The sequence below is a fragment of the Rhincodon typus genome, chromosome 4 (genome assembly GCF_021869965.1).
Source record: "Rhincodon typus isolate 14 chromosome 4, sRhiTyp1.1, whole genome shotgun sequence".
NCBI lineage: Eukaryota > Metazoa > Chordata > Chondrichthyes > Orectolobiformes > Rhincodontidae > Rhincodon > Rhincodon typus.
Genome location: NC_063335.1, coordinates 73090928 through 73117258, shown reverse-complemented (window position 1 = coordinate 73117258; position 26331 = coordinate 73090928). Strand labels below are relative to the sequence as shown.

The 26331-nt window shown below is 40.8% G+C and overlaps 1 protein-coding gene across 1 annotated transcript in view; it reads left to right on the top strand.

Annotated features, from left to right (window-relative positions):
* The first annotated feature begins 543 nt into the window (after positions 1-543).
* trappc9 (trafficking protein particle complex subunit 9) overlaps positions 544-26331 on the top strand; it is a 572831-nt gene continuing 547043 nt past the window's right edge. Inside the window, 2 exon segments of the mRNA XM_048596131.1 lie at positions 544-798; positions 19081-19681. Of these exon segments, the coding sequence (XP_048452088.1) occupies positions 19098-19681 (584 nt within the window). The 5' untranslated portion in view covers positions 544-798; positions 19081-19097.

Below are 26331 nucleotides of genomic sequence, written 5' to 3'. Positions count from 1 at the left end.
GAAGAAGGGTCCAGACCTGAAACGTCAGCTTTCCTGCTCCTCTGATGCTGCCTGGCCTGCTGTGTTCATCCAGCTCTACACCTTGTTATCTTAGATTCTCCAGCATCTGCAGTTCCTACTATCTCTAAAAGTAGGATTAGGCTGGATAGGTCTTTATTGCCTGGCAGGATGAGGATAATCATTTTAATAGGAAATTTTTGATTTATTTTCCCGGCGAACTGGGAAAAGGTCGCTCTTTGTAAAAATGACTCATCTTCAATCAAGTGGAAAGGATTCAACACAACGGCGGGGCGATTCCGCATTAATTGAAAGTCACTGATGATGTCGCGAAGAAAACATATCTCAAGCGGGGTGAAATTAGTGAAATTGGCATCCTCTGAAAGACTACAATGCAGAAGTTCTTTCGCCGAGAAGATCCAATTCCGCTATCCTGACGATGTCATCTGCCAAGCCGCAGTCGGACGTTGGGAGACAACTGAACGCCGATGACGCCGTTGCTGATCGATATCAAACGTAACGGGGCGGGGAAAAGACCAACCGTCACTCCGAGCGTGAGGCTGACATATGCCATCATGCGCATCCCCGATCTTGAGCGATAGGTGCGCGCGTGACCAAACCGAGCATGAGCCGGCTGAGTCCGTGTGTGATGGCATGAGCCTGCTGGCCAATTACAAACAGTAAGGGACAACGACTTCCTGACTCGGCCGGTAGCGCGCCTGCTTACAGCCCCGGCAAACTTCTGACAGCAGTGGGGGTGGTTGCTCATTTCTTACAGATTTCGCTCAGCTGTTTGCGAGGGTAAGGTGTATGTGACCCATTACAAATGGAGGCATTCTGTTTGAAAAGAGTTTCTGTTTTATTTCACGTTAATATGGCCCATCTGAATAATTTTGTATGTTATGGAGCCCGTTGAGCTGAAGTCATAAAGCTCTCTCTCTCTCTGTGTGTGTGTGTGTCTCAACATTGACGAATGGATGGTGGTTTGTAGTTCTTAGACGGATGTTTACTCTTGGTGATATGCTGGAGCCTTGAGTTAATTGTAATTAACTTCTCAAAGCTAAAATATTACCTGTTGTGACATAAGAAAGTGATTGCCTGGTGTCGATTGGTTGAGTCTAGGCGGCGATTGGATTGCACAGAATTGATACCTTTTCCCGGAGCTTAGGCCTCTCCCGGTCTCTCATTTAGCTGAATCTGAAGAACCAGGCTTGTATGTAGAATGCATTTTGTTTGTCAGGCAAGTACGTTAGCTTCTCTCAGAATGCTTGAAACCAGTGTGTATGCTGCTCGTAGTGCATGTTTTAAAATAAAACCCTGAGCGTTCGTGCACTTCAAAATCCGAGAAGGCTAAGTGATGGGCTCAACTGGAATATTGTTTGGCTACACAAATTACTGAATGTTAGATGGAACTTTATTCGACGTTTTGAAAATAATTTAATGTGCAAATAAAACGTAATTGTTTTGAGTGCCTGAATCCTTTGACAAAATATCGAGTCAATCTGGGGAAAAAAAAATGAAAAGTTGATCAATGTTTGGAGGAGGATGCTATTTCAAAATATCTAAGTTTACACATTTAGCAAACATTTTAGAAACCTGAGCTAAAGTTCAGGGTGTATTTGTGAAAATGGAGTAAAATTTGACCTGAGAAGTTGGACAGACTTTTCTGAGCTCTAGATTTGTTTCAAGAGTTGATTGATTTATTGTCACATGTACTGAAATACAGTGAAAAGCTTTTGTTTATGAGCAGTATGAACAGATCACTGTTAGCTAGGATGTTCATATGAAAACGACTGAGGTAGATGTACAGGTTCGATCGCACAGGGCGTGTGCTGGGTGAGATCGCGTTAGCAAAATCAATCCTTATACGAGGCTGGAGAGTCCATTTGTTAGTCTAATAATAGCCAGGAAGAAGCTGTTCCTGAACCTGCTTGTACGTGTGTTCAGGCATCTGTATCTTCTGCCTGACGGAAGAAGTTGTAGGAGATTATTACCAGGGTGTGGTGGGTCATTGATGATATTGGCAGCCTTTCCACGGCTGCAAGCCATGTAAGTGGAATCCATGGATGGAAGTTTGGCCTCCATGATGGTCTGCGCACACCAACTCCTGTAGTTTCTTATGGTCCTGGGCAGAGCAGATGCTCTACTGGGCAGTTTTGCAGCTGGACAGTATGCTTTCAATGGTGCATCTGTAGAAGTTGGTGAGGGACCTTGTGGACCAAATTTCCTGAGCTGCTTCAGGAAGAAGAGACATCATTGTGTCTTCTTGACTGTTGCGTCTATGTGGGCAGTACAGTACAGGTTGTTGGTTATTGTCACTCGGAGGAACTTGGCGCTCTCCACCCTCTCAACTTCCGTTCCATTATGTAGATGGGGACATGTTCTCCTTTCCTTTCTAAAGTCAAGTTCTTTAGTTTTTCTGACGTTGAGAGAGAGAGAGTTTGTTTTCTTTGCACAAGGTCACCAAGCCCTCTATTTCCCTTCTGTATTTTTGACTTACTTAGATGCCTATTCCACTATGGTGGTGTCATCAGCGAACTTGTAGATGGCGTTCATTTGTAATTTGGCAACACAGTCGTGGGTGTACAGTACAGGGCTGAGGACGTATTCTTGGGGGAACTCCAGTGTTGAGTGTTATTGTGCAGGGGATTCAGTCATCTATCTTCATTGTGGTCTATGGGTCAGAAAGCTGAGGATCCAATTACAGAGGGTGGAGCTGAGACCAAGGTCATGGAGTTTTGAGATCAGTCTGGAGGGGATAATGGTGTTGAAGGCGGAGCTGTAGTCAATGAGCAGGAGTCTGTAGGTGTTTTTGTCATCCAGTGTTCTAGGGATGAGTGCAGGGCTAAGGGCATCCACTGTGGACCTCTTATGTTGGTAGGCAGATGTTACATTGAGATGTTAATTTTGCTTTTACTGTGGTCAATGAGTTTTTGTTATAGTAGAGGTAATTGAATTTTAATATCTTAATTTTACTTGATTCTTCATTATATACATTAAACATTGCAAATACTGGTGTCTGAAATAAAAATGAATTGCTGGAGAACGTCAGGTCTAGCAACATCTTTGGAGAGAGAGGAGTTAGTGTTTTGAATCTGATCTGATGCGTTGAGAATCATCTTCCTGGAAGTGTTGTGTTGGACTCAAGTTGACTCTTTCTCCTTCCACACATGCTGCCAAGGATGCTAAGTTTCTCCAAGACTGTGTCTTAATTCTGCTTGTTGCTTGCAGTTTAAAAGTTTTTTTTAAAATCTGTGGCATGTTTGAATGTTTAATTATTTTCTGGTACCTAACTTGTTCTTTGGATGCTGTCTACAGCTGAAGGACAGAGTGCAATCTAACCTCTGCTTCAGTGGTGTTGAAGGGGTCAGGAGAGATTTAAGTCTTTATCTTCTTGCTGGACTAGTTCAGACTGAGAGAAGTCAAAGACAAGTGTCAAGTGAATTTGATTATTACATTTAAGCTTTCTTTATATTATTCCCCACTATCAACACCCTGGTGGTTACCATTGACTAAGAACTGAACTGAACTTCACTAGCCATGTAAAGAAATGATTTGAATGTGAACATAGGAGGTAAGGTTAGTAAGTTTGCAGATGACACCAAAATTGGAGGTGTAGGTTTAAGGTGACGAGAGGAAAGATTTAAAAGGGACCTAAGGGGCAACATTTTCATGCAGAGGGTGGTGCGTGTATGCAATGAGCTGCTAGAGGAAGTGGAGGCTGGTACGTTTACGATATTTAAAAGGCATCTGGATGGGGATATGAATGGGAAGGGTTTAGTGGAATATAGGCCAAATTCTGGCAAATGGGACTATATTGATTTAGGATAGCTGGTCGGCATGGGCGAGTTGGAACGAAGGGTCTGTTTCCGTGCTGTAAATCTTTGACTCTAAATATGGAGGCTGCAACAGCAAATCAGAGGCTAGGAATGCTGCAATGAGTGACTCACCTTCTGACTTCCCAAAACCTATCCATCATCTGCAAGGCACAAGTCATGACTGTAATGGAACATTCTCCACTTGCCAGGATGATGCAGCTGCAACAACACTCGAGCCTGACACCGTTTCAGGACAAGAAGCTAGGGTGATTGTCACTGCATTCACAAACATACACTTTGTCCACTGTTGATGCTCATTAGCAGCATTGTGTATCATCTACAAGATCCATTGCAGAAATTCACCAAGACAACATCTTCCCAACCAATGACCACTCGCATCTAGATGGGGAAGGACAGCACATAAATGGGTACACCACCGCCGGCAGGTTCCCCTTCAAGCTACTCACCATCCTACTTGGAAACATGTTGCTATTTCTTCAGAGTCAAAGAGTCAAAATTCTGGAACATTCTCCCTAACACCATTGTGGGTGTACCCATGCAAAATGGATTCCAGTAGTTTCAGAAGGCAGCCTGCTGTTACCTGACTTCTTGAAGGTTTGACTTGTATAGAGAGAATGAATAGGCTGGGACTTTTTCCCTGGAGTTTTGGAGGTGGCCCTTTTATAGATGTTTATAAAATCATAATGAGCATGGATAGGGTGTGTAGCCAAGGTCTTTTTCTTTAGGGTGGAGGGACATCCAAAATTAGAGGGCATAGTTTTAAGATGAGAAGGGAAAGATTTCAAAAGCATCTGAGGGGTAACTTTTTCACACAGGATGGTGTGTGCATGGAATGAGCTGCTAGAGGAAGTGGTGAAGGCAGGCACAATTACAGCACCTAAGAGGTATTTTGATAGGTACATGATAGGAAGGGTTTAGAAGGGTATGGGCCAAATGCTGGCTAATGGGACTAGGTTAGATTGGGATGTCTGGTCAGCGTGGACCAGTTGGATCAAAGGGTCTATTTCTGTGCTGTATGACTCTGTGACCCTATAACTATGGATGCGTAATAAGTGCAAGTTCAGCCTGTGATGTCCCATCCCATGAGCAAATATCTAATCCAGTCAAGTAAATTGCATTATTTTGAACTTTACCATTGTCTTTAATTCCTGTACTTTGATAATGTCATATGCTTAGTATTTTAATCAATGATGTTTTCCTAATGTGACATTAATGTAACATTGAATTGTCATTTAATGGTCAGGTTATTCACAAGGAGAGGAGTGAAAGGTTATCAGCACAGATGGGATTCTTGACTTCGCAGAGCAGTCATGATGTTATATAACAGTGGAGAAGGCATCAGGGACTCCCAACTCCGAGTGTGAATGCTCATAATCAGCCTAGTCTTAGCTTAGTAATAGGATGTGCCATTTTCTGACTATGCAGGCCCAATGTTTTTGGTCATTGTCACATTGCTGTTTGCAGGCCTTCTTACATCACATCAGTGATGGTTATGAGGTTGGAATGGCCTGAGGAATTGATCAAGTGCTAAATAAATTGAAGCTTCTCCTTTGAGTCTAAAAGCCTACAAATAGGTTGTGCTGAGGTTGCTTAAGAAAGTATCAACAAGTTTCCAAGTACAGGACATACCTTTGGAGAAGGAATGGACTCAATCTGCTATTTCCACTGAATTTATAGTTCCATAGTTACAGAACCACTGGGCATAAAGCACAGGAGAGCTCCATCGAGTCTGTGCCAACAAATCTACATCAGTCCCACTTTCCAGAACTTCGCCCTATGCCTTGAATGATATGACCTTTCAAGTGTTCATCCACGTGAGGTTTCCCACCTCAACTACCTTCCCAGTTTCCCATCACACTCTAGGTGAAAAAAAGTTTCCTCAAATCCCCTTTAAATCTCCTACCCTTCACCTTAAAATTATGTCCCCTTCAACTGAGGGGAAGCAGCTGCTTCCTGTCCATTGTGTCTGTGCACTTTATAATCTTTTATGCCTCAATCAGGTCTCCTTCAACCTCCTCTGAAGAAAATAACTTAAACCTATCCAGCCTTTCCTCACAGCTAAAATACTCCATCTCAGGAAATATCCTGGTGAATTTCTCTGCACCCCTCCAGTCCAATCACATCCTTCCTACAGTGAGATGACCAGACTGCTGATCATACTCCAACTGTAGTGTTGCCTGAAAAGGAGTACTCAAACCTTTTATGCACATATTCTTCCCTTGTGTGATAGACAAAGGCAGGGAATCGACTCAGAATTTAATAAACAAACCGTTCTCGACTTAACTCTCCGTATAATACTCAATATAACATACATTTGTTGCAACATTTATTTCTTACTTTATCTCAATTAACCAGTATTAACTCACTTTATTGAGCTTTATTTTATTTTACTTAATTCACATTTAACTCCAACTCTCAATTTTGGATTGAATCAAATACTACCTTGATTCAAGTGAATTTGCTAACTTTGCTCTCCATGTAGATCTCGCCACATGGATGTTTGACATCCATATCATATTCTTTCTTTTGGTAGGGTGAGGCTTGGTGATTAGCACTGCTGCCTCACATCACCAGGGGCCTGGGTTCGATTCCACCCTTGGGAGACTATCTGTGCGGAGTTTGCACATTCTCCCCATGTCTGCATGGGTTTCCTCCCACAGTCCAGAGATGTGCACACTAGGTGGATTGGCCATGCTAAATTGCCCATTGTCCAGGGATGCGTAGATTAGGGGGATGGGTCTGGGTGGGTTGCTCTGATGGTCAGTGTGGACTTGTTGGGCTGAAGGGTCTGTTTCCACATTGTAAGGATTCTAAGATGATGAAGATTCTAAGAAACCACAGGTTACATGTCTTGGCTGCAGTTTTAATTGTTGTGAGTTTAGACTGGCTTGACCAAAATTCCCAGCGTGCTTGATTGCAGCTCTTGACTCATCTCGTGAGCACTGCTGCTGGCCACCTGACCACAGTAACCTAATGTTTAGCAAAGATTTGTAGCTCCAGTTGTGCCTGAGGTGGTTGGCTTGCCTGCTGAGCTGGCTGGTTGTCATACAGACATTTTGTCACCATGCTAGGTAACATCACCAATGCAGCCTCCAATGAAGCCATGTTATTCTACTCCGCTTGGTATTTGTATGATCTGGTCTGTTAAGTTGGGTTGTCATTTCTGGTTCTGTTCTGCATGGGTTTGTATATGGGGTCTAATTCCACATGTTTGTTGATTGCATTACGAGTTGAAAACCAGGCCTCTAGCAATTCACGTGTGTGTCTGTGGTTGGCTTGAGCCAAGATAGTCATGTTGTCGCAGTTAAATTGATGGCCTTCGTTGTCCGAGTACACCACATCTCAGTGATGAAACGCCTGTACGATAACCAGCCAGCTTGGCAAGTATGGCACAACTGATCAAAGCTAGTGTCCAGTATCCTGCCTAAACTACATGATTAATCTGTCCTGCTGCCTTCAAGCACCCCAAGATCCCTGTGTTTTGCTCACATGTGCTCTTTTACTTGTCTTACACGCACATGCACACAGTCATCTATGTTGTTTATGATACATATAAACAATAAGGGACCATGCAGTATGCAACTGGGCACCAGTCTCCAGTCACAAACAGCCTTGTCCCACTATGAAGACAATTTTGATCCAACTTTCCAATTTAATTTTGATGCTGTGCTTTTATCATCTTTCTCAGTCTCTCACGTGGACTTTGTCAAAGGCTTTGCTAAAATCCACATAAACCACATTGACTATACACCTGATTAACTTCTTGGAAAAACTCAATCAAATTTGTTAGGTGTGATCTCCTTCTCAAAAAGCCATGCTGACTATCCCTGATCAAACATTGTCTCCCCAACTGGAGACAAATTCTCTCCTTCTGAATTTTCTCCAATAGTCTCTACCACTGATGTAGGACTCACTGGTTGATAATTCCTTGGTTTAGCTCTGTCACCCTTCAAGAGGTAGAACCACTTGAGCTGTCCTCCAGTCCTTTGGCACCTCGCCTATGGCCAGAGATGAATTACAAATTTGTGTTAGACACCCTGTAATTTTCTCCTTCACCTCCCAAAGTAGCCTGGGTTTCAACTCTTCCCGACTTGGAGGTTTGTCTATCATTTAAGCCACTGACATTCCATACATCCTCACTTCATATGTCAATCTGCTGCAGAACCTCAGCTCCTCTTCCTGAATTCTCTACTGATCCTCCTACTGAATTATTTAACATCCTACCACTGCCCTCCAACTCCATGCACAGATTGTCCGTTGGCCCCAATTGGCTCTTTGCCCAGTTATTCTCGTTCACTTGAAGTACTTAAGAATCTATCGAGATTCACTGTAATTCCTTATGCCACTGTTTTTCATTCCCTCTCTTTGCTCCCCTGTTTGCTTTTTTAAGTCCCCCCTGTACTTGCTATACTCCTTTTGATTTGCTTCTTTTGATCTGCTAAAAGCCTCCCTTTTCCTCCTTCTCCAGTCCTGTTGTTCCTAGATATCCAGTTTACTTTGGCCAGATCATACCTTATTTTAGTGAAATTGTTTTCCCACAATCCAAATGCTTTTTTGTTTTAGCAGATCATCTTTTTCTTTTCCCAGAAAAATCTTAAGCTGTGCTGTGGTGTGGTTGCTATCACTAAAATGCTGTCCACTTACCACCTGTTCGGCTTCTTTCCACAGAATTATGTCCAGTACTGTGCTGTCCCTTTATTGGACCTTCTGTGCGTTGATGTTAAAAAGCTCTCCAGAGTACACTTCGAAATCCACTCCTTCTGAACCCTTTCCTGTACAACTATCCCAATTAATGTTGAGCAACTTGAAATCCCCTAATATACTTGACCTGTTATTATATTACACACCTCAATAAATTGTCTGCTTTATTGCCTGCTGAATGGGGACCTATAATACACTCCCAGCAATGTGACTACTCTCTCTTTATTCCTAAGCTGTACCCACAAAGCCTTGTTTGAGGACCGCTCAAGATACTGTCCCTCTTTACTGTAGTAACCGACACCCTAATTAATAATGCAACGCCACCTCCTCTTTTACATTCTCCCCTGTCTTGCCTGAAGATCCTATACCCTCAATTATTGAGTTGCCAGTCCTGCTCCTCCCTCAACTATGTCTGAATAGGAAGGCCTTAGAGGGATATGGGCCAAATGCTGGCAAATGGGACTAGATCATTTTAGGATATCTGGTCAGTTTGGGTGAATTAGATTGAAGGGTTTGTTTCTGTGCTCTATAACTCTATCCACTGGTTCTCCTTTGTCTGTTGTCAACTACTTGAGAACTTTAGTGAGTATTTCCAGTCTATTTGATAGTGACCAACATCTCAGCTGACCCCAATTTTATCTATATCTGAGGCCCAAATATCCATTTCAGTAGATGTTCGTGAAAAACTGTTTGAAAATTCTTGACAACACCTATTCCAATTAATCTCCTAAAAGAGAGATGTTTCCTAAACTGCCAGATTAAAAGCTTCCGCAACATTTCTTTTTCAGAAATATTAAATTCCAATCTTTTTGTGTTCCCATTTTGAGAATCTAGGTGGACTTAGCAGACTCCACATAGATGGAGAATTGAACATGGTCGTTAACTTGTATATTAATAAATGCTCCTGAAGCAGTCATTTTAATCCTTTTTAAAGTCCTGTTTGTACTGATGAACAAGTCCAAAATTGTTAACAATTGGATTCATGGTCATCTTTCAAAATTATACAGGCTCTGGAATGGTTGCTACTGATTGGGAGGTGGAAAATGTAATTCCCACAATTTTTTTTTTGGAAAAAAACGGAGTGAGAATGCTGGGAAGCACAGATGTGTTAGCCTAACACAGTCGTAGGGAAAATGCTAGAAGTTATAATATTGTGATAATAGGACATTTGGAAAATACTGATATGATTGAGCAAAGTCAACATGGATTTATCTAAGCAAAATCATTTTTTTGGACTAGGGGATCCAGTATATTTAGATTTTTCAGAAAGCTATTTGTAAGGCCTCACATGAGTGGTTAGTAAACAAAATTAGAATGCATGGAATTGAGGGAAAATATGCTTTTGCAGATTAAGAACTGGTTTAGAGCAGACAGAAACAGATTAGGAATAAATGAGTCATCTTCAGCATAGTAGGCTATAACAAAAGAGATACAAGGATCCAAGCTGTTGTCCAAGCATATTCAGACATGCTCCTAATTGATCGAGCCTCGATAGGCTTTTGGGGAGATGATTCCTGGTTTCCACAAGTCTCGGAATCATAGAATTACACAGTACAGAAGAGGCCCGTTGACCCATTAAGTCTGAACCGACAAAAATTACATTGACTAAACCCACACGAGTCCTATTTTCCAGCACTCGTTCCCACAGCCTTTAATGTTATGACACTTCAAATAGTCATCCAAGCACTTCCTCAAGGTTGTGAGATTTTCTGCCTCAACTACCACCACAGATGGTGCATTTTGGATTCCCTTCGCCCTCTGGGTGAAAAGGTTATTCTTTAAATATTCCCTCAACCTCCTGCTCTTCACCCTAAAATTATGTCCTCTTGTTACTGACCCTTCATCTAAGAGGAACACCTACTTTCTATCCACCCTGCCCATGCCACTTATAATTTCATACACCTCAACCTGGTCCCCCTTCTGCCTTTTCTGCCCTAAAGAGAAGAACCTGAGCTTATCTGGCTTTTTTTGCATAGCTAAAGTGCTCCATCTCGAGCACATTCCTTGTGAATCTCCCTTGTACCCCCTCCAGTTCAATCACGTCCTTCCTGTGATGTGATGACCAGAACTGCACACAGTAATTCACCTGTGCCCTCAACAAAGTTTAGTACTGCTCCAATATAACTTTGCTCTGATCTATTCAATGACTGATATAGGAAAATGCCCCCGTATGCTGCCTTAGCCATTTTATTAAACTGTCCTGCCACCTCCAGAGACCTGTGGACAAGCACACCAAGATTCTTCTGTTCCTCTGAGCTTCCTAGCGCCTTACCATTCACTGAGTACTCCTTTGTCTTGTTACTTTGTCCAAAGTGCATCACCTGACACCAATCAAGGTTTCAATTCCATTTGCCAAGGTCTGCATGCCTGACCAATTCATTCTCCTGTAAGTTCAGACCTTCTACCTCACTGTCCAACGTGTGTCATCTGCAAACTTGCATATTATCAACACTGCATTTTCTTCTATATTGTTGACATATGTTGCATGCAGTGGGGACCCAGCATTGATCTCAGTGGTGTGCCACTGGATACAGGTCTCCAGTCTTGCAGACAGCCTTCTACTATCACTCGCTGTCTCTTGCCACTTAACCAAGCTTTTACTTCTGATATAATCGATGAATAGCTTAGCCCTAAATTTACTGCTCTCTGTCCCCTCCCCTATAGAGATTGGAATTGGGTGAGTAGAGGAGGGCTATCAAATCCTTAAAATCTCAGGTAAGTCACCTGTTGATCCCCTATACCTAAGGGAGTACCAGCTGTGTCAAAAGCACCCCCCGCCCCAGTTTCTCTAGTCTCTCGATGTAAATGCGATCTCATCTTTGATACTATGCTAGTGAACATGCTTTGTAATTTTTGTCTGTTTCACTTCCTAATGTGTGGTGTCTATAATCCACAATGATCCAGTAGTGTCCTAACTATGTTTATGAACGTAGCAAACTTTCTTTTTTTTCTGCTGTTTGCCGCCACCACATAGCCTTTGGCAGTGCATTCGAGATTCTAGTCACACTGCATGGACATGTTTTCTCTTGTCTCCATTGCTGCTTCTTTTGCTGATAGCTTTATATCTGTACCTTCTTGTTCTCTATCCTTCCACAAATTAAAGCAAATGATCCGTATCTACTTTGGGTCACAGCCTTTAAGGATTTTCCAAAACTATCAAATCTCCTTTATTTTTACTTCAAGGAGAGCAATTCCAACCCCTCGAAGTGTAACTGAAGTTCCTCATTCCTGGACCAATTCCTACTAAACATTTCTGTATTTTCTCTAATTCGTTTACATCTTTCATAAATATGCATTGCTTAGAACTGAATGTAATACTCCAGTTGCCACCATGCCAGGACTCTCTGTAAGCTCAACAGAAACTTCTTTGCTCTCGTACTCTCTGTACCCCTATTAATAAAGTCTGAGATGCAGTAAGTTTTATTAACTTCTTTCTCAATCCATGTTGATATCTTTGACTTGCACACATTCAGGAACCTTTGTTTTAACTGGCATCTTATGAAGTAACAGTCTCAATAAGCCAGCAAGAATTACATATTTCAAATACCAGCAGCTTACTGTGTTATTGTGATCTCCGTGATGTCTGAGTGGTCAGTTGAGGGTGCGAGTGAGAAGGCTGTCTGCTGGTAAGTTTTATTTATGACGAAGTTGAATTATTATTATTCAAGTGATTTATGCTGTAAATAAAGTATAAGTGATGTGTGTACCCCTTGCATTATGTCTATTACCTAGTGTGTGTTTTTTGTATTGATTTATATGGACCTCTTCATCAATCGGTACACTCCTGGTCCCACAGGTGCCGGTTAACAAAAAAAATTATATATCCAGGTTCCTTTCTTACTCCACCCCCATGATAAAATAAAGGGGGCAATTCTATTGTCTCTCTGTGCTCTTTGTACCAAAATGAATCATTTCACACTTCTCTGTTTTGAATTTCATCTGCCACTGGTCTGCCCTTTGCACTAGCTAGCTGTGTAATTCTGAAGTTCTGTACTATCCTCACGTTTCCCAATGCTTCCAAGTTTCCTATGAACTGCAGTTTTTAGAATTATGCCTTGCATGTCAGTGTTCTTAACATGCATCAGGAAGAGAGGGAGGATCTGAACGTTGGCTCCTGAGAAATTACATACAAGCCTTCATTTAATCCAAAAAAGAATCCACTCGTCTGTTTCCTTTTACTCAAACAATTTTGTACCCAAGCCACAACTATCCTATTTGTTCATTGAGTTCCAAGCTTGCTTAATGATTTTTGTCTATGGTACTATATCAAGTGCCTTTTGGAATTCAAAATGTACAAGATCAAGAAAGTGCTTCTGATCACTTTATTTTCGCATCAAAAAACTCCAGTAAGTTAGATAATTAAATCATCATATGCAATGAGGAAACAGAAGAGAAATTGAACAAATACTTCACATGTCTTCATGATAAAAGTTACAGATTAAAATACAGGTGAAGAACCGTGGGTGACTAAGAAGTAGATCAGACTGCTGGACTAAAGGGAGTATCAGCAGGCAAGTGTTAGAGAACCTGAGGAATTAAACTTTACCAATTTCTCGGTCCACCTTCGAACCCCTTCCTATTCTTACAACTTCACCCTGGCCTCCGTCTGGAAGTCCCACGTGGGGACTTGATACGCTTGAGCACTTTGTTTCCCACCTGGCACTTAGCCACTTTCACAGCTCGCATGAAAGGTAAGCTGTCTGAGTTCCTGAATGTTTAATTCACAATGAGGAAATGCTACTGTGGAGAAAGAACATGATTTTCCTTCCCCTGATGATGCTGCAGCAAGAGCACACAGTTGCATTTCAGGTCATCCTTAATGTTAAAATGAAGCAAAATGGCAACTGCAGTCTGGGCAAATCTGGCCTTTAAAGTTTAAGCCACCCAGGAATTGATGGTTATGACATGTGGGTGGGCTAATGGAGTTGAAGCTAAAATCTGAGCAGCCTTGAATGGCACGTGATCTATTTGTCTTTTTTCTGATGGTCTTCTTCATAAAATCACCAATCCTGTTTGCTTTTTGAACAACCTTATCAACTTGCCATCATTATTTAAATATTTGTGTTCCTGTGCTTCCTTTGATATTTTACCATTCAGTTCAAATTGAATCTCCTCTTTGTTCCTTAAAAAAAATTGCTTGATACTTGTCTGCTTGAACTTTCAGCTGCTGTTTTTCTGTATGTTTTGTCAGCCTGCCCATATCCTTCCTCAGTTTTTTTTATTGCTTTTCCAAATTTTGTCATCTGTAGACTCCCCAAGTCCAGGTCGTTAATATAGTCAAAAACAGCTTGTACCCCAACACTGATTCCCAGGGAGCACTGCATGCTTCTTTGGTCATCAGAAGAACAACTGTTGGACACTACCCCTTGTCTCTTCATCAATTTTGCAGACACTACCTCTTCCATCCCATAAGCTTCAATATTGGTAACCAGGCTTTATCAAAACAACTTGTGTTTAGACATCAATCACAAAACCCTTGTCCACTTTCCATTACTCCATCAAAAATTGTATCAAGTTTGTCAAACATATTGTCTGAAAAATCATTACGCTGGCTTTCGTTTATTATCTGATTTTTCCAAGTGCCAATTATTTTGATTTGTTGCTGTTAAAAGTGCCTCCACCACTGATGTCTATCTGATTTGGTCTGTAGTTGCTGGATTTATGCCATATCTAACTTGTGCAATCTTTCAATTCCTTGAAACCAACCCCCAACTTCTTCAAAATCTAAAGAGGATTTGTGGTCAGGGCCTTCACAATTTCCATCCTTAACTTGACTCAGTAAACAAGGATGTATCCTGTCCGGATTTGTGAGCTACTTTGAGTACAGCCTACATTTCAGATACCTCCTCTATATCATTTTTCTTTTATATCTATTTGAATTTACCCACAATTTTCTTTTCCTATACTGAGGATGAATGCAAAGTGCACATTTAGTATCTCAGATGTGTCCTCTGTTTACACGAGGATCTCTTTTTGTTTTCTTAGCTCCAACCTTCCTTTATTCTATTATAACTTTGTGTTTATAAAAGCCTCTTGGGTTACTTTTTATTTGCTGCTGTTGATGTACAACTTGACAAATGATAGGAAATTCAGGAAATGGGTCAAATGATCATTTATTTTAATGTGTGTGCAAGGACAGTTCATCTGATCACTGAAGTATTAAAATCAACTCTGATGGGTTATGGATGCTTCCCAGCTTTATAAACCCCCAGATCTTCATGTTGGAAACCTTGCTTTTCCTGATATATCAATACATTATGATATAAATTGATTTTGATCTTGATGTGTGGGGGGCAATTGTATTTTTTGTGGATGACATAATGGGAAAATTGTAAATTGAGGGCAGTGTAGAATTTGAAAAAGACATTGCCACATTGATGGAGTGTGCAGTAGGTGGCAGATCAAGTTCAGTGTGCACTGAGGTGATGGATATTGGTGCAAAGAGCATGGAGAGATGGTATAAAATAGCGTTGTTCCATGGAGACTAGGAGCAGGATAGGCCACTTGAGCCTGCTTTACCATTCAGTAGGATCATGGCCAATCCTCCTACTTCAATACTGTATTCCTGCTTCCTTCTCAGACCCCTTGATGCCTTTTAAAATCTAGAATTTGTGTACCTTGAGGTATATTCAGTGACTTGGCTTCCAAGGCATTCTTTGGTAGAAATTTGCACAAGTTAACTACCCTTTTAAGTGAAGAAATATTTCTTCATCTCAGTCCTAAATGCCTACCCACACCCTGAGACGGTCCCCCAGTTTCAGACTCCACAGCTAGAGAAAACATTCTCTCTGCTTCTCGTCTTTGCAGCCCTATTAGAATTTTAAGCATTCGTATCAAATCCTCTTCCATCCTTTTAAACTCTAGTGTATCCAGGCTAGATCAGTCCTGCTATCCCCAGTATCAGCTGATTGAACTGTCGCTGATTGAACTGTCACTGCACTGTCCTGACTGCAAGATCCTTTCTTCAGTTGAGAGGCCAAAATTACGTGTAGTACTCTAGGTATGGCCTTGACAAAGCCCTGTAAGCTGCAATAAGATATCCCTACTCCTGAACTCAAATCCTCCTGCAGTGAAAGGTAATATACCATTTACCTTCCTAATTACTTGTTGCACTTGCCTGTCTACTTTCATTGACTGATGTACAAGGACACCCAGATCCCTTTGTACAATCACACTTCCCAATATATTGTGATTTAAAATGATATTCTTCCTTTGTTTTTCACACAAAAATGTATAATTTCACAATTAGCCACATTGCATTTGCATCTGCCATGTGTTTACCCACTCACTGAACTTGTCCAGAATACCTTGACATGTCCTTGTTGCCTCCTCAACTCTCCACCTTGACCATTTTTGTCATCATCAAACTTGGAAGCAATGCATTTAATTTCCTTATGCAGGTCATTTTTTTGTATATTGTGAACAGCTGGGGCCCAAGTACTGATCGTGTTGGTATCCCAGTAGTCACTGTCATTTAGAAAAATATCCACTTGTTCCCACACACTCTTTCCTGTTGTGTCAATCGGTTCTCAATCAATGTTAGCATATTACCATCATCCCTATTCTAAAGGTCCTGCAGGAACAGTGAGATCTGGGTGCATATGTGCATACGGTGATGAATGTGGTAGGATAGTTAATTCCGTTTATAAGGAATACAGGATTCTTGGCTTCAGAAATAGTTGTATAGGGTACAACTGTAGGATGGTTATCCTGAGCTTGAAAAATCACGTTAGACATCACCTGGAGTATTATGCACATTTTTGGGTACGATATGAATACATTGGAAAGAATTCAGAAGCGCTTTGAGAATGGTTCTGGGGTGAGACACTTGAGTTAAGAGCAATGATTGGAGATTAGCCTAAGGAAGTGCAGAGTTACAGGGATAGGGTAGAGGCTCTCCCTGTAACTCTGCACTTCGCATGGCTAATCCACCTAGTCTGCACATCTCTGGATACATGCAGGCAATTTAACAGGGCCCGTCCAGCTAACTTGCACATCTTTGGAGTATGGAAGGAAACCAGGGCATCTGGAGGAAACCGCACAGACACAGAACTCCTCAAAGGCAGTTGTCTGAGGATAGAATTGAACTCGGGTCCCTGGAGCTGTGAGGCAGCAGTGCTAACCGCTGGGCCACCATGCCAGTGGACAATTAAACACATCATTGGAAGGGGTGGTTCCACATATACTGAATGATGGGAGCCTGCCCGAAGCATTTACAACACTCTTTTTAGCCAGAAGTGCATAGTAATGATGCATTTTGACCTACTTCAGAGGCATTCAGCATCAAAGAGGGCAGTCTTCAGCTAACTCTACATGATATTAAGAAATGGCTGAAGGCACTGTCAAGGTTATGGGCCTTAGCAACATTCCAGAATTTGTCATCGTCATACAGATTTCCAATGCAGTCATTACACCAACAACTACTTGACAACATGGAAAAATTTGCTATGGTATGTCCTGTCCACACAAAGCAGGATAAGTTGAATCCAGCTAATTATCATTGCATCAGTTTACTCTATCATTAACGAAGTAATGCAAGTGATCAACAATGCTCTCCAGCAGTATTTGCTTAGCAATAATATGCTCACCTGATGCTCAGTTTGGGTTACACCAGAGTCACTCGGTTCCTGACCTCATTACAGCCTTGGTCCAAACATTGACAAAAGACCTGAACTCAGGAGGTGAGGTGGGAGTGATTATCCTTCACATCATGACTGACAATACATTTGACTGATTGTGGCATCAAGGAGCAAAATTGGAGTCAAGAAGAATCGGGGGAAACTGGTTGAATTCATACCCTGCCTAAAGAGAGATGAATGTGGCTATGAGAGGTTGGTTAACTCAGTGCCAGAACATCTCTGTAGTTCCTCAGGATAGTTTTTTTTTAATCAACTTGCTCAGATATGTCATGATAATACCACTAGAGCAATTAGGATGTGAACCTAGGCCTCCGAGCCCAGACGTAGGGATGCTACCACTGTGCCAGAAGAGCCCTAGTTCCTCGGTAATTTAAGAAAAACTCATCACCAGTTCAGAGATGTTATTACACACCTGTGGAACAGGTGGGACTTGAGCCTATGCTCCGGTCCAGAGGTAGGGACACTGCCATTGTGCCACAGGAAGGCTCCTGAGTTCCTCAAGGTATTGTCCTAGGCCCATTGATCTTTGGCTGCTTCATCAATGACCTTCCTTCCATCATACGGTCAGAGGTGGGAATGTTCACAGATATTTGTATAAAGTTCAAAATCATTCATAGCTCCTGTGATGCTGAAGCAGTCAATGTCCAACTGCCGCAAGACCTGTATTCAGATCTTCAGGCTTGGGCTGACCAGTGATTTGACTTATTATTGTCCGAGATACAGTGCAAAGTATTGTTTTGTGTGCTATCCAGAGAAATTTTACCTTTCATAACTACATCAAGGTAATAGAACAGAATAAAAAATATAGTATTGCAGCTGCAGAGGTAGCGCAGAGTAAGATCATGTCTAATATGAGAGTTCCGTTCATAAGTCTGTTAACAACAGCATGTTGGTACATGTTTTCAAACTTGTGTATCTTCGGCCCGATGGAAAAGAGTACGACCGAGGTGAGAGGGGTCTTTTGTTGGCTGCTTTCCTGAGGCAGCAGAAATTGTAGATAGTCGATGGAAGGAAGTCTGGTTTTCTATGATAATCACCTGAACAGATAGTTGGGATCACGTTTTCATGTTGCAAGTGAAAATTGCTATCTCTGAAGTGAAAGACTGGATTAATTAATTTGAATCTCTGAAGTGGGACTTGAATGCACAACCTGCTGAATTGGGTTAGGGCACTAAGGTTAAGAAAGTATTTAAAAGTCTTCAAGCGAGGTATGTGACTGAAGAATGACCGTACATTTGTTACTGAGGTTGAGACAAATTATGATCTTTAAAAATAGTACAGACAACATGAGAAATATTTGAAGTCATGACACCCGTGTGAATGCTATGAAGGTGATATTGTAAGTGTTTCATTTAAATGTTTCAAATAATGGCATAAACTTTGAAAGTATGCATTGAATTTAAGTTTTGCAGAAGTAAGAGATTTGATTATTGTGGTTTTGATGAGATTCCTGAAATATAGTTGCCTTCCAATTTCAAATTTTTTTCCCTTTTGAGTGTGTTGCGTTGTATTATTTGAACTTATTTATTTTAATTTCTCTAACAGGACAGCATTTTTTTGTTCCTTTAGTATTCTCATATAATTTGATTTAAACATTTCACTTTAATTGTAAAAACAAAAAAAAAGCTGTGGATGCTGTAAATCAGAAACAAAAACAAGTTGCTGGATCAGCTCAGCAGGTCTGGCAACATCTGGAGAGAAATCAGTTAGCATTGCGGATAGAGTTCTGGGGAAGGGTCATTCGACCCAAAACGTTAACTCTGATTTCTCTCCACTGATGCCGCCAGACTTGAGCATTTCCAGCAATTTGTTTTTGTTTCACTTTGTTTAGAGTTAACCATTGTATAAATAATGTTATTGACATTGTATGTGTAATTGTTGCATTTCTTTTTCTCATGAATCAGATTTCATTTGATGGAGAATGAGTGTCCCTGACTATATGCAGTGTGCTGAGGACCACCAGAGTCTTTTGGTCATTGTGCAACCTGTGGGAATTGTACCAGAAGAACAATTCTTCAAGATTTACAAAATAATAACTTCTGCCAATCAGATTAATCTTCGAGATTCACAACGAGTTCTATATATTCGTTACAGACACCATTATCCTCCTGAAAATAATGAATGGGGAGACTTTCAGACTCATCGGAAGGTTGTAGGGTTAATAGCTATCACACAGTGTTGTAATGCAAAGGATTGGCCACAGACATCAGAGAAATTTCATCTGCAGAAAGAAATTTATGGTTCTACACTGTATGATTCGAGGTTATTTGTCTTTGGACTACAGGGGGAAATTGCTGAGCAACCTCGCACTGATGTTGCATTTTATTCTAGTTACGATGAATGTGAAACCATAGAGAAGAAAGTGGAAGACTTTATTGAATCATTATTCATTGTTTTGGAATCCAAACGTCTTGACAGAGCAACGGATAAATCAGGAGACAAAATTCAATTACTGTGTGTGCCATTTGAAAAGAAAGATTTTGTAGGCCTAGATACAGATAGCAGGTGAGTGATCATATTACTCACTTAAAGTTAATAGATTGCCAATATTTAAGCTCTGCAATATGGTTTACAGGACACTCTTGGATGCTTTGTTTATGGATAAGCAAAAGAATCAGTGAAATGTCTTGTAGTTCCACTGAATAATCTGGCTCATGAAAAGAGAGATTTATATATTGTGTTACCGTGACTTAGCTTTTTAAATATGGAACACAGTGAAGTAACTTGTACACTTAAATGGATTTTGAGCATGTCGTGAGGCATACTACTATTCGGATCTTGCGCTTGAAGATTGAACATTGAAATGTGCAGAATTGTTTTAATGTACTCGTGAATTTCAGCTTAAGATCTAAATCTTGATGTCGAGTACTTGAACCACAGTAATGTCCTAAGACAGTGTAGATAAGAATTTATTGCTAGCTGCTGTTCTGAAAAGGGTTCTTTCTGTTTCACTCTTAAAGTGAGTCCAAGGCTGCAAGATGTGTTTTTTTTATACTTGTGCATTTTTGAAGTTATAACTTCTTTGCAATCAAATGCTGCAGCTTGCCCATATAAATATGTCTTGATCATTTTTGTAGGAGCAAAGCAGTGAAGCTGAATTAGTGTTCATTCTCTCAAACTGGAATGAATTCAGCTATGTTTGGAATCCAAAAGATTGTAACAGTTCAATGTTTTTGTTGTCAGGCTGCCTTTCTTCCACACAAGTTAGGGTAAGGAGGAGGTCACTGGTGTGAAATGTCTAGTCAGTTCCATTGTTTTGAGTTTGTTTAAAGATGACCAACATCTGCGCATATAAAGAGATGCATTGCAAGTACAAAAGTACTTGAATCACTAACTAGGTCTTAATACAATGTCCAGCATGAGTTACTGGTGTATCTTTGGGTGGGGTGTTGAGCGTACATTAGCAGATTTCATTGTAATTTTTTTTCAGATTTTAATTTTGTGCAAATCAACAAAAGAGCATAAGAAGTAGCAGCAGGAGTAGGTAGTTTGACACGTTAAGCCCACTCTGCCAGTCAGTAGGATCATGACTGATCTGATGGCAGCCTGAATTTTATTTTTCTGCCTGCCTTTCCCATAAACCCTTAAGTCTTTGATAAATCAAACACCTGTCTAACTTTGCGTTGAATATATTTGAAGATCCAATCTCCCCTGCTCTCAAAAGAGAATTACAAAGGGTATCCACCCTCTGAAAGAAGGAATTGCTCATCTTTGTCTTAAGTAGGAGACTTTTTTTTAAAAAAGCACTTTCTGGTAGGTCTAAACTCCCTTGCAAGGGAAAATTTCCCATAAATACCTTCCTGATTCAATTCCCTCAGGATCTTTCAGATAGTTAAATAAGATCACCTCTTGATTTTCTGAAGTCCCTTGATATAGTTTGCTCAACCATTTTTATAAAACAACCCCATCATCCCAAAGATCAGCCTAGTGGTCCTTGTTTGTTTTCAATACCCTCTAAGTAAGGACACTAAAATTGTAGATTGCAGTATGCAGTGCCTTGTACAAATGTTCTGGCAATAATATTGAAGACTTGTGCTCCAGAATGAACCCTGCCCCAGCCAAGCTCTTCACATACAGCTGCAACACTGTTATCTGACTGACAATTTGGTAAATTGTGTGAGCACATCCTGTCCGTTTAAAAACTAGGACAAATCCAAACTGGCTAATTACCAAAATTGTCAGAAGGTGATGGAAGGGGTCATCAACAGTATTACATAATGATACTTGCAAAGAAATAACCCGCTCATTGATGCATAGTTTGGGTTCCACCATGTCCACTTGGCTCCTGACCTTACTACAGTCTTGGTCCAACCCTTGACAAAATAACTCAATTCCAGGGATGAGATGAGAGTGATGGCTCTTGACATCAAGGTAGCATTTGACCACATATAGCATCAGGGGGCCTGAACAACCTGAAGGGAGACATGTTTCATTATTTAAGGTCAATCATCTCAGATAGAGGGTGTAAGTAAAAGAGTTCTATAAGGCCTGTACTAGGCCCAACCATCTTCACTGATGTCGCTAATGACCCTCCCTCCATCATAAGGTTGGAGTGGAGATGTTTGTTGATGGTTGCAGTGCTCAACGCAATTTGGGAAGCCTCCAATACTGAAGCTGTCCGTGTCCAAGTGCAGCAAGATTTGGATAATATCCAGGTTGAGGCTGATAGGTGCCAGTAAGTAAAATTCATGCCACACAATTGCCAGGCAATGGCCATCTCAAACAAGAAATAATTTTAAAATCTCAACTTGACATTCAGTGGCATACATATTGCTGAATTTCCTACTATCAATATCTTATGAGTTACCATTGACCAGAAACCAAACTGGGCAAGCCATGTAAATATTGTCTGGGCAAGAGCAGGTCAGAAGTTAGAAATTCTGTGCAGAACAACTTGCCTGTTGTCTCCCCAATGCCTGTCCACCATCTACAAGTGACAGGGTCATGTTAATGGAATGTTGCCTGCTTGCCTGGATGATCACAGTCCTAGAACAGCAAGAAGCTCTATACCATGTCAGACAGTACAGCCCAATGGATTGGCATCCTGCCTTCAATGTTGACTCCCTTCAACATTGATGCACATAGGCACTCTAGTAACGTACCAAGGCTCCTGGTGTCATACCTTCATATTCATGATCTCTGCCGCCAAGAGGAGCAAGGGCAGACGATGGATGAAACACCACTACAAGTCCCACTGCAAACTATTTGCTATCCTGATTTGGAAATATATCCCTGTTCCTTGACTGTTAGTGAGTCAATCTTGGAACTCCTTTGCTAAAAGCACTGTAGATGCCCCTATATCCTACAGACTGCAGCAATTCAGGAAGGTAGTTAGTCACCACTATCAGGGCAATTTTGTCAACGTTGGTCTAGCAAGTAATTTCCACATCCCATAAAAGGACAGTAGTAAGACCACAGTTGTAGCGAGACTTCCCTATTTTATCACATCTCTTTTCTCTCCCCTCCCCTTTAGCAATAAAAACCAACATAGCATTTGCCTTTTGAGATTATTTGCTGTACCTGCATGCTAACTTTTGGTGACTCATGTACAAAGATATAGTTTGTATAGAAATACAATACTGCACTAATGTGCTTCCTGGCTTGTCCTGTCACCTACACGGTGAGGCAAACTCTCTGCCAACAGTTCTTTGGAAAGAGACCAAATAGAAGCTGAAATCTCATTGAACACATAACATGGTGTCAGAAGTAGGGTTGAGAGTGAGTTGAAGAGCGGCAATATGAGCGCAGCTCATAATTTACTTATGAAAATTTACTGGCTTTGATTGACATGAAATGCTATGAGATGGAGCTATCTTTTGCCATTGAGTGGAAAAACAATAAGTTTGTGACCAATTAAAATTAACATGTCAGAACAGCTAATGTCAGCACTATTGTATCACTGTGGGGAGAAATTGTTACAAGGTGTATTTCAACCTAAATCGCTGAAGAACAGAACACACCGCAGAAACTTTGAAAACCTTTTGTCAAGGCATACTTTGAACCCAAGTTCACATAACTTAAACTTTATAAATTCAGTCTTTGAGATCTATGGGATAAAGAACATATTGATAATTGTGTGACTGCATTTGCGCAGCTTGCAGAATACTGGGAGTTCGATTGCCTGAAAAATGGTTTCATCGAAAATAGGATCTTATAAGCCTAAGATAATGCTCCTATTACAGTGCAACTGCTACGGATAAGGAATCTGACTCAAAGTTGCATGGTGGCTCAGTGGTTAGCAGTGCTGCCTCACAGCAGCAGGGACCCGGTTTGATTCCACCCTCAGGTGACTGTATAGAGTTTGTACAATCTCCCTGTATCTGCGTGGACTTTGCTCTGAGTGCTCTGGTTTCCTCCCACAGTCCAAAGATGTACACGTTAGGTGGATTGACCATGCTAAATTGCCCGTAGAGTCCAGGGATGTACTGGTTAGGTGGATTATCCATGGGAAATGCAGGGTTACAGGGATAGGGTAGTGGGTGATTCTGGGTGGGATACTCTTTTTGGAGGGTTGATGTGGATTCAATGGGCACAATAGCCTGCGTCCGCACTGCAGGGATTCTATGATTTGCAGGGTGTCTGAGTTCATAATTTTAACAGATTGTGGACAAACTTATCTGTTCGTCAATGTGGAGGAGTAGCTCAGACCTGTCATGATACTGTTGCACTTGAAATGTCTAGACTAATTTTCAGTTGAAGAAAAGCAATGACTATCCACAGGAGGACAAAGATCAAGGCTGAAGGGCAATTTGTAAAAAGTTGCAGTGGTTATCACACAAAATAAAAGAATGTATGTCCTGCATGGGTGCACAATGTTTTAAATGTTTCGCTGGAAAGAACACAAGCCTAAGAAGACTGCAGAGGTAATTGCAAAGAGATATTGGATAACTATTTTACAAATCAAGTGTGAGTACTATTGGATGAACATTTAGATAATTCAATCTACGCCTTCAAGCAGATTGGCCATGTCATGTCTAAAGGAAAATAATGTTTTGGTTTGGATTTGATTTTTTTTTTTCTTCTTTAATGAAATATGGGCCTAGCTTGGAAGGCTAGTGTTTGATGCTTATTCTTAGTTATCCTTAAGCTGAATGACTTGCGAGGCCATCTCAGGACATTATTGGTATAGGTCTAGAGTCACATTTAGGATAACATGTCCATCCCTAAAAGGCATGAATGAGGTAGATGAGTTTTTGCAACAATCTATGGTAGCTTCTAGCCAGCATTAACAAGACTACTTTCAGTTTCGGATTTACTAACTCAACTCCATTTCCGCCAGCCGTTGTCCTAGTGTCACAGTCATTGAACAAAAACAGACCCTTCCGTCCAACTAGTCAATGCTGAACATAACCCCATGTCCCTCCAAACTTTTCCTATTCATGTACTTATCCAAATGTCTTTTTAAATGTTGTAATTGTACCCACATCTACCACTTCCTCAGGAAGTTCATTCCACATGCAAACTACCTTCTGTGTAGAAAAATTTGCCCTTCATGTCTTTTTTAAATCTCTCTCTCTCACCTTAAAAATATGGCCCCTATTCTTGAAATCCCCCAACCGAGGGAAAAGACAACTACCATTAACTCTAATATACCCCTCATTATTTTATAAACTTTGATAAGGTTACCTCTCAACCTCCTATGTTCCAGTTTTAAAAATAAAAGTCCCAGCCTAGCCAGTTTCTTTATAACTCAAACCTTCCATACCTGACAACATCCTGGTAAATCTCTTCTCTTCTGAACCCTCTCCAGCTTGATAATATCCTTCCAAAAACTCGGCGACCAGAACTGAACATAAAATTCCAGAAGAGGATTCATCAATGTCCCGTACAACCTCAATATGACTTCCCAACTCCTATACTCTAAGGACGGAGCAATGACCGCAAGCTTGCCAGACAGCTTTTTAACCATCCTGTCTATATATGAAGCAAACTTTAAAGAATTATGTACCTGAACCGTGAGTTCCCTCTGTTCCACAATACTACCCAACGCCCTAGTATTTGCCGTAAAAGCTCTATCCTTGTTTGTTATACCAAAATGTAATGCTTCACATTTATCCAGATTGCACTCGATCTGCCATTTTTCAGCCCATTGACCCAGCTGATCAAGATCTCTTTGTAGTCCCTGAAACCCTTCACTGTCTACCTGCCACCAATTTTGGTGTTGTCTGCAAACTTACTAACCATGCCTTCAATATTCTCATCGAAATTATTTATGTAAACAACAAACAAAAGAGCACCTGGAACTGATCCCTGTGGAACACCTCTGGTGACAGGCCTCCAGTCTGAAAATCAACACTCCATCACCACTCTGTCTTCTGCCGGTAAGCCAGTTATATATTCAATTGGCAAGCTCAGCCTGAATCCCATGTGACCTAACTTTATTAATTAGTCTATTGTGCGGAACCTTGTCAAAGTCTTTAATAAAGTCCAAGTAAACAACATCTACTGCTCTGCCTTCATTAATCTTTTTGGTTACTTCGTCAAAAAACCTCAATCAAGTTTGTGAGACACTATTTTCCTCTCCCAATACCATGCTGCAAATGCCTAATCAAGTTTTGCCTTTTTAAGTATCTGTAAATCCTATCTTTTATACTTACAACCGAAGTCGGACTCCGGCTTATAGTTCCCCAGTTTCTCCTTAGAATCTTTTTCCAGTCATCGGGCAGCTCACCTGTAGTTATAGACAATGCATGTATTTCTGCAGGGGATCTTGCAATTTTCCTCTCTTACTTGCCACAACATTCTGGGATACATTAGATCAGGTACTGGAGATTTATCTACCTTTATACTTTCAAAGACCTCTGGCATTTCCTCTTCTGTAATGTGAACTGTTTTTAAAACATCAAAATTTATTTGTCTGCATTCTCTAGTCCCCATTTCTTTCTCTGCAGTAAAAACTGGTGTGAAATATTCATTTAGTACCTCTCCCATCTTCTGGGGTTTAACACAAAGACAGCATCTTTGATCTTTACCCTCTTGCTCTTGATGTATTTATAGAATATTTTTGGATTATCCTTAATCTAATTTGCCAATGCTATCTCATGCCACCTCTTTGCCTTCCTGATTTCTTTTTTAAGAATGCTCCTACACCCTTTATTGATGAGGAGATTCATCGTGGAAAGACAACTACTTACTTGCATGCTTTGCATGCAAAG